The 17,477-nt window shown below is 46.3% G+C and overlaps 1 protein-coding gene across 2 annotated transcripts; it reads left to right on the forward strand.

Moving 5' to 3' along the window:
- The first annotated feature begins 6,129 nt into the window (after nucleotides 1-6,129).
- Nucleotides 6,130-11,670, forward strand: LOC112879464 (ankyrin repeat-containing protein At5g02620-like). Of its 2 annotated transcripts, XM_025943717.1 has the most exons (5): nucleotides 6,130-6,352; nucleotides 6,498-6,575; nucleotides 9,195-9,794; nucleotides 9,911-10,440; nucleotides 10,859-11,670. In XM_025943717.1, exons 2-5 carry the CDS (start codon nucleotides 6,569-6,571, stop codon nucleotides 11,456-11,458), a joined length of 1,737 nt encoding a protein of 578 aa, XP_025799502.1. In that variant the 5' UTR covers nucleotides 6,130-6,352; nucleotides 6,498-6,568; the 3' UTR covers nucleotides 11,459-11,670. The 2 variants fall into 2 exon arrangements, with proteins under 2 accessions (XP_025799502.1, XP_025799503.1); XM_025943718.1 differs by lacking the exon at nucleotides 6,498-6,575.
- The last annotated feature ends 5,807 nt before the right edge of the window (nucleotides 11,671-17,477 follow it).

Below are 17,477 nucleotides of genomic sequence, written 5' to 3' on the forward strand. Positions count from 1 at the left end.
TGGTGACGTTCATTTGGTCTTTAGAGGCATCCTCCGCAGACTCCGGGGAGATCTCGTAGGTACCGTTGCCGAAGTAGTCGTGTCTACATGCAATGCAACATTACATTCAAGCGTGCACACAAAACTATTTTATTTCACAGCAAAGCTGCAATCCAGCACTCATTTAACACACTATTCATATAACAAACACAAAGATCGGAAACTAACTTTGGTGGAGCTTTAGGAGGATAACTAATTAGAACTGGCTACTTGTTGATGGTTACAACAGAGCCGTTTGGAAACAACGGAGGTTTAGCTGATGGAAAGATGCATTAGGTTTCTAGATGATCGATGAAAGCATCGATTATCTTGGCAGAAGGATGATTCCTAAAGCAGTTGTCTTAACTGAGATGTGCTTAAGTGTTATTCTAGGTAACTAGTGTGGTTGTATCGACCCGATTACGTCAGCACAGCAATTGAGTGACGTATAGCTGAATGGAGTGTGGTTAAGGGTATATGACCGATAAACATATAGCCGATCTCTCAGTCGATAAATCGACTGATAGAAGTGTGTGGATAAGGATGGGGAAACTAAGGATCGATCGGCCGTGTTTGACCGATATGGAAAAGCAACCAAAATCGGCTTGGGTCGGCCGATGGTAAGAACCCTAAGATCGTGGGTGTCTCTCCGATACATCGACTATGTGCAGCCGATGTAGAACAGAACAAAAGAACTGTATCGGCAGTAGCCGATACTAGAAAGGTAACAATCGTATCAGCTAACTAGCCGATGGTAGAAGCATCGATTGACAGCTGTTACACAGAAACACCATAGACTCAAGAAAACTGATGCTTAGCGGCTGAACCAAAAGCTGATGCTGAGGCATAACCGTAGAGATGTTTTGGCTAAGCAGCAGACCTACACAAACTAACAGGGATCCTTTTACGACAAAGAACTTAAAGAAACGGCAATCAAGACGAGGACAATGTCTTGATGGTAGGGATATGAGCTCTAGGGTGATAGGATTAACTAACTGTCACACTGCTCCACTTAAAACATACACCCTATAATTTATCTTCTAGCTATAACACAAGCATACAATATAAAGCACAATGAAACATTCATTCTTTAACATTTGACCTAGACCACACATCAAAGATTTTCACTCAAGTTTACAACATAAAACTTGTAGGGTTTAACTTAGGGTTTCAAACAAAACTGATTTTACATTTTTATGAACTTCCTACAAGAATCTATAAAATGTAGAAGTTCATTGATTTGAAACAAAGAAGATTTTGGAAACTTTACAGAGAACACCCTAGAACTTCTAAAACATAGCAATTAAGTCCCTGGTCCGGGAAAACAGATAACAGGAAGATAACGACGATATTCCGGCAAAGGAATCGTCGGCATTAAGAAGATTCAGTAGGTCAGGGCAAACCTTGGTTGTGGAGAAGAATGGGCGGAAAGTAATTCCCCGTGGTGAACAAGATTGGCGATGAAAAGTGCTCGATGAGGGGGTTCATGAGCTATCTTGAGGTGTCGAGGTCTTGTTCGGACGATCGACGAGGGAAAGGAGTTGCTGGATGTCGTGGATCATGGGACGAGACGATGGAGCCGAACGGGTTCGCTATACCGACTTTTCCGCGAACCCTAGGGTTTTCCTGCTCACGAGCTGAGTCGGCCACCAGTAGAATGCTTCTGCTCCATACTCGCGGATGCGCTAGTCCAATTCAGTCCGGACGTCCGCCTTGTTTAGCCGTGCCACACTCGCCCCTTCTGCCTCCGTGAGAACCGAAGCCCGTTCACACCGGGGCTATCTCCATATCTTCCGCGAGTAGTCCGCAGTGCCGCTTGATCTCATTTGCTGCTTTCCCTTTAACGGTCTCCGACGTCCTCCACGCGCGACTCTACTGCTCCCTGGGCGGGTTCGCCTATAGCCGCCGCATTACAACTCCTCTCACATCGCGCGCGACCTCCCAGCACATCGTCGCCCTGCACGCTGTGCAGTTGCTCCTCCGCTTCCAGCTGCCAAACCCGTGTTCGCCCGGCCTTGCCGCGTCACTTCCGCGCTCACACACGCGTATTCGCGCCACCTGGGCCTACTCCTGCCCCGGCCGAGCCACTCGCGCGCGCCCACCGCGCCTCCAGCGCCCTCCGCGCGCGCTCCGCTCAACACCTGCACACGCCACCGGCTTCCGCTGCGTTACCGCGCGTATGTTCGCGCCACCCGCTCGGCGTCGCTTACATTCGCTCCTGCACTGCCAGCCGTGCCGCTCACGAATTCGCGTCCACTTCCTGCGCGACATGCGCCTTCACTCGCCCGCGCGCATGCACTCGCTCCCGTGCACCTCCACGCCTCCTGCTGTCGTGCACGCCCTAGCCACATCACCTGCTCCCGCTCACGCCTCGTCTGCTCCCGAGCCGCGCACCAACGCCGGCCTGCCGCCATCCTGCGCACGCTCGCGCTCGCCCAGCTCCTGCCGTCACCTGTGTCGCGCTCCAGCTTCCGCTCGCGTGCTCCCCTGTGCGTTCGCGCGCCTGAGCCACTGGGCACCGCCAGCCGCCCGTTGCCACGCGCCTGATCCGGCCCCGCGCACGCGCCTCCTCTCTCCTGCGCTCGGGCCGAGCCGCCGCTTGCCGCGCCTGGGCCCGCTCGCCCGCTCCCACGCGCGCGGCCTCCGCTCCCAAGCCGCCCGGCCCCGCGCGCCTGGGCTGCTGCCGCCGAGCGCCTGCTGCTCCGCCTGACCCACCAGCCCGCGCGCCTAGCCACGCGCCGCTCCTGCCCGCAAGCCGCCGCGCCGGCCCTGAGCGCCTGCCAGCCTCCGCGCGCGCTGGCCCGCTCCGCCCGGCGCCTGCCTGCCCGCGCGTGCGCTCGCGCCTGGCCGCGCCCACGCGCCGCGCGCTGCCTGGGGCCGCCGCCGTCGCCTGCTGCTGTGGTTGCCCGAGCTAGTGGAGGAGAGGGTGGATGAGAGAGAGAAGGGGATAGGTCTGCCGATGGAGAAGAAAAACAGAAGAAGGGAGACGCCAGGATAAGGAAACAGAGGAGGAGAAGGATGAACAGTTTTCCCCAAGGACCTATGCGTAAATACAGAAAACTACAGGGATTTGTTTGTAAAACAAAATTTCCCGTTGATTTAAAACCCAAATGAAGAAATGCCCAAAACAAAAGTTGGAGAGTTTTTGAAACTCTACAACATTGCTTTAGGGCTCAAGTTCAAAAACTTGAGACTTATATTTTTACACGGAATTTTTGAACAAAAATCGGATTTGAATTGCTTTTGTCCAAAAGAATGAAACTTTATAAAATCTAGGACCTAAATGCAAGCATTTATGACACGTCATAATGACGGGATAGACTCGTCATAATGGTTGGATAGACATGTCATGATGACTTGCACTTTTTACACTTTAGTCCTGAGTAACCTTGGAAATTACTTTTGTAAATCAAATATTTGCTTAAAAGGACTTGTACTTTTATAAAATTACATAAACACCCTTAATTTTTACCGTTTTACCCAAAATTTTACATATTTCAACACACGCATTTCCAATGCAACTTTTTGAGTAAATATATATATTTTTGCAAAACATAAGGTAAGAAAAACATATTTGCAAAACCACCCTTTACTTATTTTAAAATTACCTTAATCCAAATACATTTTACAAAAACAACCCTAGGTTTTTCTGTAATTACAAAAATACCCTTTTTATTTGCACTTTAAATTTTCAAAAGCTTCACATAAACACACATAAGCTTTATACAAACAAACACATATTTCACTCTAACAAAATACATGCCTAGCATTACAAACACACGAACTGTCACACATTCAATATGGGCACTGAAAAATTGAAGAGCGTTTTATGACTTATTGAATGGATAGACACGATGGCGACTCGTCTACCGCAGCCTACAACTTCTTCCGCAGATTATATACAGGATGTTGAGAGCGAGGATGCGAGAGACAACCCATTGGAGAAGAAAGAACTTACAGCAAAGGTAATGATATTGGTGCATAAAATTGCATGAAAACTTGCAACTATATCCAAAACTGCATAAAATTTGCCTTCAAAAGGACAAAACTTTATTAAGTTTGAATTTAGTTCAAAATTTAAAATTAAACCTTTGTACTTTGGGTTTTTGAATTTGAACCTCAAAGCAATGTTGTAGGGTTTGAAAAATTCTACAACTTCTATTTTGATCATTTTCTCATTAGGGTTTTGGATCTGTGGGAAATCTTACTTTACAATGAGGTCCCTGGACTTTCTATTCTTGCAAACGAGTCCCTCGGACCCCCCTCTCTTCTTCTTCCTCTGGCGCCCCTGCTCTGCCCCTCTGCCGCCGACTATTAGCGCCGCCCACCGCCACTCTAACTCCTCCCCGGCGCCACCTCCTGCTCGGGCAGACTCCACGCGTCGCCCTTTCCCTCTTTTAACTGGATAATTTAATTCCTATGTCCTATGTCCCAAAGCATAGGAATCTGTCCTTAACCTTCATAAGTCCAGACCATAAATGTGAGTATATCAAATGCAAACACAATCAATGTCAGTATAAACGATATTGTTTCAGTTCACTTTAGCTTGTTTGTGTACATGCGTCTTGACAGCACTTCACACGACACTATCCTCGTTTATCTCTAAAAATAACAAAATAGTAAATCTACACCTATCATGGGTTGCAAGCTGAAATCCATTCTGGTTTTGTGATTCTCTCGATCTCTGTTTTGGTTGTTCCTGTTTAGGGTGCGTTCGGTTAGTCCCCTAAATCTGGAGATTGAAGAGGATTGGAGGGGATTATCCTGTAGTGACATGATAGGTATTTAATCCCCATCAGGGCATGTTCGGTTCTTTTAAAATTGGCAGGGAATGGTGAAGTTTGGAGGGAATAGAATCCCTAAGGTACTTGTAGATGATTTAATCCCCCTCAGTCCCCTCCAAACCCCCCTATGATGGGATTAAATGAACAATCCCTCAATCTCCTCCAATCCATTTGGAGAGGGGAATAACCAAACATTGCCTTAGGCTATCTCCAGCGGTGTGCGGTAAAAGCATCTGTTCTCTAAAACACGGGATACTGTAGCACCCGTAACGCTCCAGCGCGACCCGCTATCGCGTGCGGTAAAATGGAGAAGGAGCTCTGCGTCCCGCACAGAGGAAGGCAGGAGCGGCGTCCTCCATCCCGAGCAGCGCACGACGAGCGACGCGGCTTCCGACGCATGCGGGCGCCGCCATGGCCGTCGCCGGCCTGAGCTTGATCACCACCGCCCCAACTGCTCCGCGCCTCCTCGCGCTCGCCCGCGGTAACGAGCAGAGGCGCCACCACCGCCCGCCATGGCCGCCGCCCAGCCCTGCACGTCGCGCCCTTTCCTCCGGCCACCCTCCGCCCGAGCCAAGCCCCCAAACCGCACCCTCTCGGCCCCACGCGCACGCCCCACGCCTCCATGTCGAGCTCCGGCCACCGGCCGGCCGGGAATCGAAGATTCCCCGGCCGCCGGCCCTCCATGGGCACCAAGGTCCGCCCGGCGTGGAACTCCCACTCCTGATCCTCGTTTCTTTCAATTAACTGGGGGAAATGAGTCCCCGTAGCCCGGTGATGCCCGTGCTCGCGTCAGCTGCGAGCGTTCGCCGCCGGGACGCGCTCGCGCCGCCGCATGGCGTCAGCTCGCTGTCGGCCCGCACTCGCCTCAACGACGTGCGCACGAGGTGCGCCTCGCACGCCTGGACCTCCCCCATGCTGGCGGCGCTGCGGGGCGGCGGGGCGCGGCAGGCGGCACGCGGCGCTGCGGGGCGGCGGGGCGCGGCAGGCGGCGTTGCGAGGAAACGGTGGTCCGATGAAAGGATAGAAAAGTAATATTGTGGGGTATAGAAGATGGAAATAGAGGATGTTGTTGGAGTTAAGTTTGGTATAGAGAATGAAGTTGATATGAAGGAAAAAAAAGGGATGGGATTTGAAGGATATCGCTGGAGATAGGCTCATGCAGATGCCGGTTATACCCAATGCATGGGCTGAGCCCACTTTAGCAGTTGGTAACGCGTCATTGTCAGTCAGTGACTGTTGTTATGGGAAACCACAACTGAGGAAGAGGGAGAGAGAAATGAAACAATAATGCAGCCGACATCTGCACGTGAACAAGGCTGGCATACGTGGTGAAAAGCACAAGCACAATGGTTGGCATATATTCAAGCTAAAAGATGCTCTTTGACTCACACCACACCGATGCCCAAGATGGATCCAGTGCCCGAGGGCAATAATCATCGCATGGAGAGCATACGGTGGTGAAGGAAAGGAACAAGCAAGCACTTCCGTATCCAACAGCAACACATCCCGGGCTGACCTCCCTCTACGTACACCAGTCCACTGGAACTTAGGTGACCTCAAATGAAACTTTTTCCTCTCTCTCTTTGTTTCAGCTCTAAATCATCCTTTGTTTCAATCCATAATTGGATCCGTCAGTCTGAAATGAAACTCTGTGTGTGTGTGTGTGTTTCGGTTTTACTCCTCGTTGTTGGATAGAATATTTGAAGCGGCAGCCTGTGATTGAGAGTATGGGGGCTTGAGAAGCGGTCCACACCTTCCAAACATGGATGACGGGTAACACCCTAAAATTTGAGTATCAGAAATTTTTATATAAAATTTCACTAAAATAGATTGAATCAATATAGGAAATTCGGGATTTCCAGAATAAAATTCTTGCTCAAATGATTGATTTTATGTTTGTCCGAAATTTGATGTTTGAATTCCCTTCCTAATTTGAATTCGTATATAAATTAGATTCCCAAATTTCAAATCAATGTTCAAATCAATTCTTTCACTATTTTTTTTCTGGGCCGAAACCCAGTTACTCTTCCCCAGACTGGCCCATTATTTTTTTCCCCTTCTCCCGGGCTTGGGCCTTTCCTTCTCTTCTCTTTCCCCTTCTTCCCCTGGCTCGGTAGCCCGACCGTCCCAGCTAGCCCAGCCCCGGTCATCTTCCTCCTCACACGAAAAAAAACAGAGAGCTCGAGCTCTCCTCGCCGGAGCCGTGCCGTATCCTCCTTCCCCTCTCCCTCCTCCTTTACAGCTCACTGCCGCAGCCCTGCCTACCTCCCTACCACTTGCACACCGAAGTTAGCGCCTCGGGGAGCGAGAAGTCGGTGCCGCAATTTTGGAACAAAGTCGGCTGGAATATCTCGCCATCACCGGAGATATTCCCTCCACGAACCGACTTCCCGACCCTATAAATAGATGCGCGCACCCGTCTCGCAGCTCACTACCACCACCCCTTCTCCCAATCACCGACACCGGGCACTAATTTTGGATTTCCCCCTTCTTCCCCAAATCCGGTCGCCACCGCAATTCGTCACCTCCGGTGAGCATCCTCTCCTCCTCTCGGTCCCTACACCTTCTCCTCGTCCTCCTCTTCCTCCTCCACGGCTCAACCCCTGAGTTACCAAGCCGTAGCACGCTCGCGCCAAGCACCACCACTCGCCGCCACGAGGACCTCGCCGCCGGCCACTTTCATGCCCTTTCCGGCCTGGGCAAGAGTACAAATGGTCATTGCCCGCCCCCTTGCATCTCCTAGAGCCGAAAATTCGCTCCGAAATCCACCCGCACATGCTTTCCACCGAGCGCCTCCACCCGAGCCACCTCCGGCGAGCCCTCGCCGCCTCTCCGGCCACCTCCGGACGACAAGAGCCTCACCCGGAGCTCCGCCTACTCCCTACAAAGCCCAGCACCTTGTCCTTGTCCGGCTCCGACGCGCCTCCACACCACCGGTGAGGATTCCGGTGACCCCGATCACTCCGGCCGGTGAACCACCACTCACCTCTCCTCCTTGCTCTCGGTTCACATGAACCGAAGACACAACCCGCCAGGAGCCCCGAATTTCGAACTCTCTCTGAGTACTCCAGCTGTCCGACCGCCGGAGCCCGCGGTCAGACCGCCCACACCTGTCCGAATTAGGAAAGTTTAGATCTGAGTTGGTTTTGGTTCCAAATCTTTCTATCTCGTGAATTCCGACTTGTATTCCAAGGGAAGACCACCCAGACCTATATATATGAAGGTCTCACGGCGTCGGCGAAATTAAAAAAAGAAAAATGCGCGATACGTGGGCTGAAACGTTTCGCAGCTAATTGGACCGTATCAGCCCATATAACGGCTGCCCTAAGCCCCTAACGCGCACCGCGTGCAGCACATCCCTTGAACCCCTCCGGCCGCCGCTCCCTCGTCCGCGCTCTCTCGCCCGACGCTCGCCCGCCGGAGAGGAGCCGCCGCCGGCTGCCGCCTGCCGGAGAGGAGCTTCCGCCGCTTGCCGGAGAGAAGCCGCTCGGCCGTTGGAGAAGTGGAGAGCCGAGAGGAGCCGTTGTACGGCTGTCCGGACTCCGGAGAAGAGCCCAAGGCACCGCCGGCGCCGGCGCATGAGGCAGACAGGAGCGGCCGCCGCCGGCCAGGCGGCCATCGGCGCAAGGTTTGGGCGTCTTCCACTCTTCCCCTCCACTAGTCCACTGCACATCTCGAGTTCCAGACTTGCTGTTCCTCAAATCAAGCAGTTCCTCACTTGCTGTTCCTCATATTTTCTATTTGAGAATTGAGACTTGAGAGCTAAATTTTTTTTATTCTGCATTATTATTGCTATTATTATTATTTGTTAAAAAACTCAAGCGTATCGGCGTATCGGATTTTTTGAGAAAAATGCCATATCGGCGTATCCGTATCAGCCCGATACTGATACGCGTATCCGTATCGGTGCTGCATAGCTCCTACCTCATCCTTTTACTAACAAACAATCCATACTAGTGCCGTCTGGAGGCACTAAATACTCTCTTCGTTTTTTAATGTATGATTTTTTTAATTCAAATTACATTAGAAAAAATCATACATTAAAAAAACGGAGGGAGTATGTCATAGGCCACTGGATTCTTCAGATCAGATAGTTCAAATACTCCGTATGTCAATACTACAGTAGTCATCATCCTATAACTTTTTTTTTTGAACGTCATCATCCTATAACTAGTATGAATAGTAATTGATTCACCATAATTGGAAAGGAAATTTATGTCAAAGGTTATAAATTTGTCACATAACAACATTCCAATTATTAACACATCCTACAAAATCAACAGTTAAGTTGTGACAGCATGTAGTGGTGCCTTCCATCACTTGTATGGAGCACCATGCATACAAGTCTTTCGTATTAAGGAGATATCGCTTTCGTTTGTAAACAAATCACAGACGGCACAGCTACCATTGGTTCATCAGGCATGGACAGACGTCTACTGCAAGCAGCTGTAGCTGGTTATACAGCAGAAATGGAGAGCATTGTTCGGGATGACCCGGACATGCTGCTTGGAACAACTCCACAGGGGAATACCTGCCTCCACATCGCCTCCGCTCATGGCCACCAGGGATTCTGCAAATATATCATTGAAGTACAAACGCAGTCTCGTCTCCTCAACACCGTCAACACAGATGGCGAGACACCGTTGATCACCGCCGTGACCAGCGGCCATGTCTCTTTAGCTTCATATCTGCTCAAGTGCTGCCTCGACGACGGGCACTTGACCGAAGCAATCTTGAACCAAGACAAGCATGGATGCAATGCGCTGCACCACGCCATCCGCTGCGGACACAAGAAGCTCGCTCTCGAGCTGATAGAAGTGGAGCCTGACTTGTCGAAAGCTGTTAACAAATATGACGAGTCGCCCATGTTCATCGCGGCGATGAGAAATTTCACAGATGTAGTCGAGAAGCTGTTGGAGGTTCCTGATTCTGCTCATGGGGGAACCTCCAGATTCAATGCTCTGCATGCTGCCGTCAGAAATGGCAATTCAGGTTAGACCCTACGGAATTCTTCCGTATGAGAGATTATATATGATTTTGTCTAAAGACAGTAAATTTTCTATGATATATGGTGCTCAACCATTGTTTGTGACTTGATTTGTTTTCAGTTATCGCCAAAATGCTTGTTGAGAGACGTCCTGTGTTGGTGAGACAAGAAAACAGCGCAGCGAGTACTCCAATGCGTTTTGCCATTATTGAGAACAAGATTTCCGTGCTAAGAGTGTTGTTGGAACATGACTTCTCTTTGGGATATGAAGTCTACACAAATGGTACCATTCTTCTTCACTATGCCGCAGAGCGAGGCAATGTTGATGCTGCTCGAGAGCTTCTTAAACACTGTCCAGATGCTCCCTCTATTGTTAGAGATGGTACCTCATGTCTCCACACAGCCGTACACTGTGATCAGACAGAGTTTGTAGAATTTGTTGTGCAGTCACAACAGCTTCGGAAACTCATCAACATGCGAGATAAAGACGGTTGTACTGCTCTGCATCGTGCAATCCTGAAGTGTAATCCGAAAATTGTCGCTGCATTACTGTGTCATCAAGACAAAGACGTCACAATGCTCAATAGATCTGGTAACCCGGCAATCTGGGTTCCATCTGATGCCGTCGATCACGCTAAGACATTGAATTGGGTGCGTATGCATTCTCCCTACAATGCCCCTGTTTCGATATTGTGCTAACAAACATTCAAATAATCATGCCTAGTTACTTGGACAATCCAGATAGCATTAATATTGTAAATCTTATCTTTCTTAGGGAACTCCATATACCCTCTGATTTGGACAATAGTCTTTATAACAAACACTCACATGCACAACCATCGGCTCAGTAGGAGGAAGAGGGGTTGACATGTACTAAATTGGAAGAGGAATCATCTTTTTAATTACTTGGACACTTAAGATTGTTTACTTTTGTTAAAATAAGCAAAGTTTTAGTTTGGACTTAAAAAAAAACACATAACATGACAAGTCTGTCACCACCACAGTTAGTTATAGTTCCATGAGTATCATATTCTTATGATTTCCAATTGTAACTTTGTAATAAATGCAGAATGAAGTATCCATGCTTATGTTAAAAGCAGATCCAGAAGCTGCAGGGGCAATTTATAATCTTCAAAGGTCAATAAAAGCTGTAGTTATTGAAAAATCAAAGAAAGATATCAGGTCATTGACTCAGACATACACAGGAAACACTTCTTTAGTAGCGATCCTCATTACGACAATCACCTTTGCTGCTGCTTTTACCTTGCCTGGAGGATACAGTAGTGATGCTGGAAGTCAGGGGCTCCCCGTTATGGGTAGGAGCCTTGCATTTAAGGCGTTCTTGATCTCCGACACCTTAGCAATGTGCTCCTCACTTATTGTTGCCTTCGTATGCATCATAGCAAGGTGGGAGGATCTTGAATTCTTGCTTTACTACAGATCTTTTACAAAGAAGCTTATGTGGTTTGCATACATGGCAACTGCCACAGCATTCGCGACTGGTTTATACACTGTTTTGGCCCCTCATCTCAAGGTATTGGCCATTGCAATCTGTGTTGTATCAATTTTATTGCCTATTATTACTAAGCTAGTTGGTGAGTGGCCCACCCTGAAGCTCAAGATTCAGTTGGGCAAAACTTTCAAGTCTGACCTCCTTGATATGGTTTGATCTCTCACAAGTTAATATGTTGGTTCCGATCCAGCTACGCATTATGTTTATCATCTTAAGAAAAATATTAGGTATCTTACCAACTATTATGCAGATTGTGTTAGGTTTGTAATATGGGATGCTCCAAAAAGCATAATTTATGTAATGAACATCATTTATATTTCAAGCTTTTGCTGATTGATAATCTGTAATAATTATTTCAATTTGTTTTTTATTCAATTTTTGATAGTAATATTGCGGTGTTTGTAACATTTATTGAAATTAGAATGATAGTTGTGTGATTGCAAAGCTTCAGAACACAATTTAAGATTATAAAATATTTATCCAGTCAAATGCCATATTAATTCTTTGTTTGAATAAACCAATTAGTATAACACATTTGTTTAGCACACAGTTATCGTATAGCATGGTATGAGTGTAACTTCTCTATCTTAATATTCTTACAACTAATTCCATCACGATGACATGTAATATGTTACTTTCTTATTCAGGAATTGATGTTTTTAAAGTTTATATCAAAATTGTTTTTATCATCTCAACTGTTTTCATGTAAGCATATGTATGCTTATTCATATAATATTTTTATTAAAGTAATGCTTTTTTACAATTTTTAATTTAAAATTTGTGATGATAGATTTTTCATATGAAAATTTCTTATTCATACAAAACTTATTTCATCTCCTTTCTTGTGTGATGATACTATAGATTTAATTTCCTGACTACTGAGCTCTTGCGTTTGCCTATCACAAGTATGTGAAGAAGTCCTATGTAGGATCCCAAACGAGGAAACATCAGTCTGATTATCGTATCCCATAGTTCTTCACTGCCTTTCAGCTTCACTATTTTCAAATGGTACTATTTCCTCATCATCAGTGTTCATAGGTATTAATGTTGTCTATGCACATCTTTTGCTCCAAAGAGAGCGGATGTCACATTCAATGTACTAGTATGCAGTCTAAAGTGAATAGGACTGTCCTGAAGAGCTAGTGGGATCAAACGCAGAACCAGACTATCTAGGTTGTCATCATTTCTATCTAAGTTCTCTAGGATCTCGTTGTAGTTCACAACCCTTCTTTGCCTCTTACCACTGTAAATAAACTGTGGACAACTACCACTGGCTCATATCACCACCTTTCTCGAAGTTTGGACATAGCCGATAGCATGGTCTTTCAGCTTCACGATTTCCAAATGTTGCTCTATTTCCTCATCACCAGAGCGCTCATATGCATCATTGTCATATGTGAACATCTTTGCAATCAATTGCTTTCCTTGTCATTGTAAATGTCACTATGAACCTCTTCACGGGTTCACCATGCAATTCAAGATAAAGCTCATACTGTGCTTCAATACCCTTTCTTGTGTGATCATACTATACCTTTCCTGACTACGAATCTCTTGTCTATCAAAAGTAGATGAAGAAGTCCTATGTAGGGTCCCATAGGGATCAGACGCAAAACCAGACTGCCTAGGTTGTCATCGCTATGTGTCGTCATCTGGCCGCCTTCCACTTCAACGTATGGAGAACAGAGACCTATTTATGGATGTGTGTATACGTTTGGAACAAGTGGCGAGCGATTTATTTACGTGACATGGATGTCAGCATAGTCTACAGATTGGTCCTCCATAGCCATAGTTATGTTACAAATGTGGTGTCGTTCTTGTGTGTAATCGTGTTTAAGGGATGTGTGCATCCTATCTTTGCGGGCATGAACTCTCTGAGCCTGTATCATCTTGATGCTAAACATTGAGTTTAATAAAGTGTTCTTTATAGAAAAAAAATCCACCTTAGCACTTAGCGGAGGCAAAGGTTGTATGAATTTCGATTATGCAGCATCATCATTCGGCGCAGATGAGATTGGTCTTGGTCGTGGGCTGTAATTTCTGCCTGCTATTTGCGTCTTGCGAAATATTTCAGTTGATAGCTATTGCAGGAACTCCAGGAAGCTGCAAACGATGGTGTTCTAGGATAAAAATGTTCACGGGAACGAGATTGCCGTAAACTCTAATATATATCTTCAGTTCTATTTGTTGTTAACCATTCTGCAAGTTGTCTTTTGCATTTTCAGATGCATGCCTGTAATGGTGAAGAAATGATAATGAGATTCATGACTTTCGCAGAAAGAGATTTCCAGTTTTTCAGAAGAAAACGTGCGCTGGCAATCAACTTCAACTGCATTTGAATCGAGGCACATCCACTGAATTCATAAAGGAATGAGTTTGCGGTGAAATCTTTATTGTATAGACTGAAATGATAGCTCTAGGATATTCTACGTCCCCGTTGAGGAGTCTACAAAGGACCGGGTTCCTCTCAACTCTTTCCTCTCTCAAGCAACCACAAAGATCAAACTTGAGCTCTTTACTAGCCACAAGGGGTAATACAAACTTCTCAATCCAACCACACCACGAGTTGGTTGTTCTTGAGCACCTCTAACCGTTTAGGAGCCAAGCTCCAAGAGTAATAGATGTGGAAAGTGATGGAGAGTGCCAAGAGATGTCCAAGAGAGGTGAATCTCTTGGGAAGAACTTGAATCTTGCTTGGATCTTGCTCAAACCTAACCCTAGACCAAAGATTTAAAGTGGGAAAGCTAGGGTTTCACTTTAGGGAGCTTTGGAGTGCTTAGAATGTGCTTGAGACTCGGTTTAACTGGTTAGGCAAGAGTATATTTCGTTTGGGGGTCGTGGGATATATATATTGCCTCACTGGAAACTAGCCGTTAGCCTGATTTCCACTGACCTGGCGGACTGTCTGCCACGCCTGGCGGACTATCCACCAGGAGCCCTCGGAATTGCATAGAATGCATTAAGGCTTACACTCCGGATTTGATTTATTGGTGATCTTCCACACATTTTCCACATTCCTCTTGATAGTACGGTATACCTAAACTCAAGAAAACATAAAACAAAGAATTTTCTCCGCTTGCAACGCTTTTCTTGATCCGGTACCGTTCTCCAAATTTGAATAATCGTCGAGATCCACTCCTTTTCTTTTCTCCTTTTTGGTTTCTTTGACCCTGCTCATTATACTCAATTGAAATATTAGATACTCATTTAGGTTGTTATTAATCACCAAAATAGGTCATTAGGCCTAGATGCACTTTCATCGGGTCTCCGCCCGATGCAACCACGGTTCAACAGGATCGAAATAGGTTTACCTCGCACGAAGACGAGTTTGCAATCACAGCACAGCTCATCCACTTTTAATTTAAGCAAACATTATTACAACCTTTTCTCAAACTTAATGTAAACTTATACAAACATTATTTAAAATGACAAGTCACACATGCTTATCCAGGTTCACAGCGGAAAAAAATAAACACGCGACTACATACGTCGCGAAGGTTGATACCATGCTCAGCACAAGGCCTGGTATCACTCAGGAGGGTCACTGCCAGCCGGGGACGGATCCCATTCCACGGACCAGCCAAACGGAACAGAAGTTGTCCATGCAGGGCTATCCGTGGGGTTCTCGAAGGTTATACCTGAAAGATTCATCAGCAAGACTGAGTATACTAATACTCAGCAAGACTTAACCGGGTGCGGGTATACTTAGCCCGTAATTAGACTTATGCAGGCTTGAAATGGTTCTGGGTTTCATTTCAGCTGAAAGGCAACAAAGAGTATGATCTACTTTCAAATTTTAGCTTCCAAATTCTACTTGATTAGCCATTCTAGGTAAGCACCTACACTAGACAAGCAAGGTAGAAATTAACATTCATCAAAATTATTCCATCCATAGTTATACTTCTTACTCTATGTGGCAGAAGGAGTAAGCAGTCTCAATCTCCACGAGAAACGGACGATTCTGAATCGAATTTCCAAATCTTACAAGGGTAAACCTAACTCACATGCTTGGAACTTCCAAAGATCGTTCCGAAGCAACCGTTTCCCTCATATTCCGGGTTATGTATTAGGGCCACCATAAGCGAATGCAGAACCATACGCACACCAATTGTGCAGGATATACGTCTGTAGCGCAACTACATGATCGTACTCCTGTCTGCTATGCAGAACATACTCCCACACGCCGGTGCGTGTGTACAACAGAAACCAAATAATTGAGTGGTGGAGACATGTCCATTTGCCGGGCCATTCAGGTATTAGGCTTACCGCTTTACCATATTTCGTAGCATGTGGTTAGTACTTTCAAACGCTTAGCCACCACTACCACACACGACGACTTTATCAACTTTTATCAACACAGACGGGGTAATCTTTCCGAATCATGATATTGCACATGACTCCGTCCATGATCCTTATAGTGGCTGCAGAATGGTAAACATTCAACTCCTATATCGCGCGAGTGACAGGAAATCACCCGACTTTTACCGGTCCTATTAGCAGAGTGTCTATGCGATAAGGACTCGGGTACAATACATTGGATACCTAGGATTTATGCATCCAGGGTCTCATTTCAACTCCTAGACTTAATGCAAAATATAATATATAAGTATAAAATGGTAGTAAATTGAAATACTGGGTTATGCACCGGGGCTTGCCTTCTTGAGTGGGGTTAGGGTCAGGAGTGTCAGAGACTTCCGAACTTTGGTTCGGGGCTTCAGTTAATATCTTGGCGACGTTCGCAGGATCTTCAGAAAATCCAAGCTCGGGTTCCTGAACCAGCTCATAGATTCCGTCATCGAGTGTTGCTGACTCTACATGATATGCAATGATTTAAGTGAAATGGTGTTTGAGTTAAAAATTTCATTTCACGATAAAGTTGCAATCCAACAAATTAATTAATATAGACTCATGTAACAAGGGGTGGGGCTCCAAACTACTATCTATACTTAGTTTATGTCATTTTAATGGAATTACTTTGAAGTAATTCGACAAGTTTGATTTTTATTTTAAAAACTACAAAGATTCTGACCTTGAATTTTTGTGGATAAGTTTATTTTCAATAAATAAGCAATGGTGAATTTTTCATAATTTTCTGGAAATAGAAACTAAAACATTTGAATGTGAATTCAAACTTCAAGTTTAAATTCAAATCCTGAGTAAACAGAACTTTAAATTCTTGTAATTTAATTATGAACTAATTATCAATATATTAGGTTATGGTAAAAATATTTAAACAAACAAGCCTTAGGAACATGCTTAAATAAATTCAAACCATTTTAAATTTGATTTGCACAAGTTAAAAGAACTTAAACTACAAAACAGTACTATGCTTGAAATATTTACACAAGCTTACTTATGATCTAAAGAAGCTATATACCAAAGATCATAAGAAACTGTATGCAAGAGTTATGCATAAAATACCCTTTTACTTTGAGTTTAAAATAGATCAAAATGCATTTAGTTTCATACTAAACTTTATTAACAAAAGTTGTAGATCTTGATTTCTAGTTTCCAACAAAACCAGTTTGACAATTTTTGGAATTTTCTACAATTTCCTATTGATTTTACAAACTGGCAGTTTGCCCATATAAAATAACAAGGGGGTTTACACTGGGGTCCTTGGTTTCTTGCACATGGGCCCTTAGAACAGGAAAACTATTCGCAGATATGCCCTTGACTCTCTCCGACGGCAGCCGGTGGATCTGCTCTGGCGCGTTCTCGCCGACGGCGAGGCCTCCGGCGAGGATGGACTGGCTCAGCATGACCTACGGGACATGTAGTGCTGGTTGGAGGGGGGGGGTGATGTGCTCGACGAGGAGGGGTAGAACATGGCCGGCGGCGAGGTGTGGCGGTGGCCGTGGCGGCGCGTCATCGTTCCCGGTGAGGGGCCGGCGAACGTTGACTGCTAAGGCGCGAATGAGCTTTGCGGGAGTGCAAGGATGCTTTTCCCCTACTCAATTTGGTCGGAGATGGGGCGGAGGGTGGTCACCGACGGTGGGGTGACTCGGGTTCTTACCGGCGGTGATGGCGGCGCGGCTTCTGCAGGCTGGGGTGCCGGAGGGTGGCGGGGAAGTAGTCGAGGAGTTGCTACGGGTCGGTGTGGTGCTGTTGATGCCTTTGGCGGGGAGGGGACGGCTCTGTATCGGCGGGTTGACGGGAGGCCGAGCGGCAGCGGAGC

The sequence above is a fragment of the Panicum hallii genome, chromosome 2 (assembly GCF_002211085.1).
Source record: "Panicum hallii strain FIL2 chromosome 2, PHallii_v3.1, whole genome shotgun sequence".
NCBI classification, from domain to species: domain Eukaryota; kingdom Viridiplantae; phylum Streptophyta; class Magnoliopsida; order Poales; family Poaceae; genus Panicum; species Panicum hallii.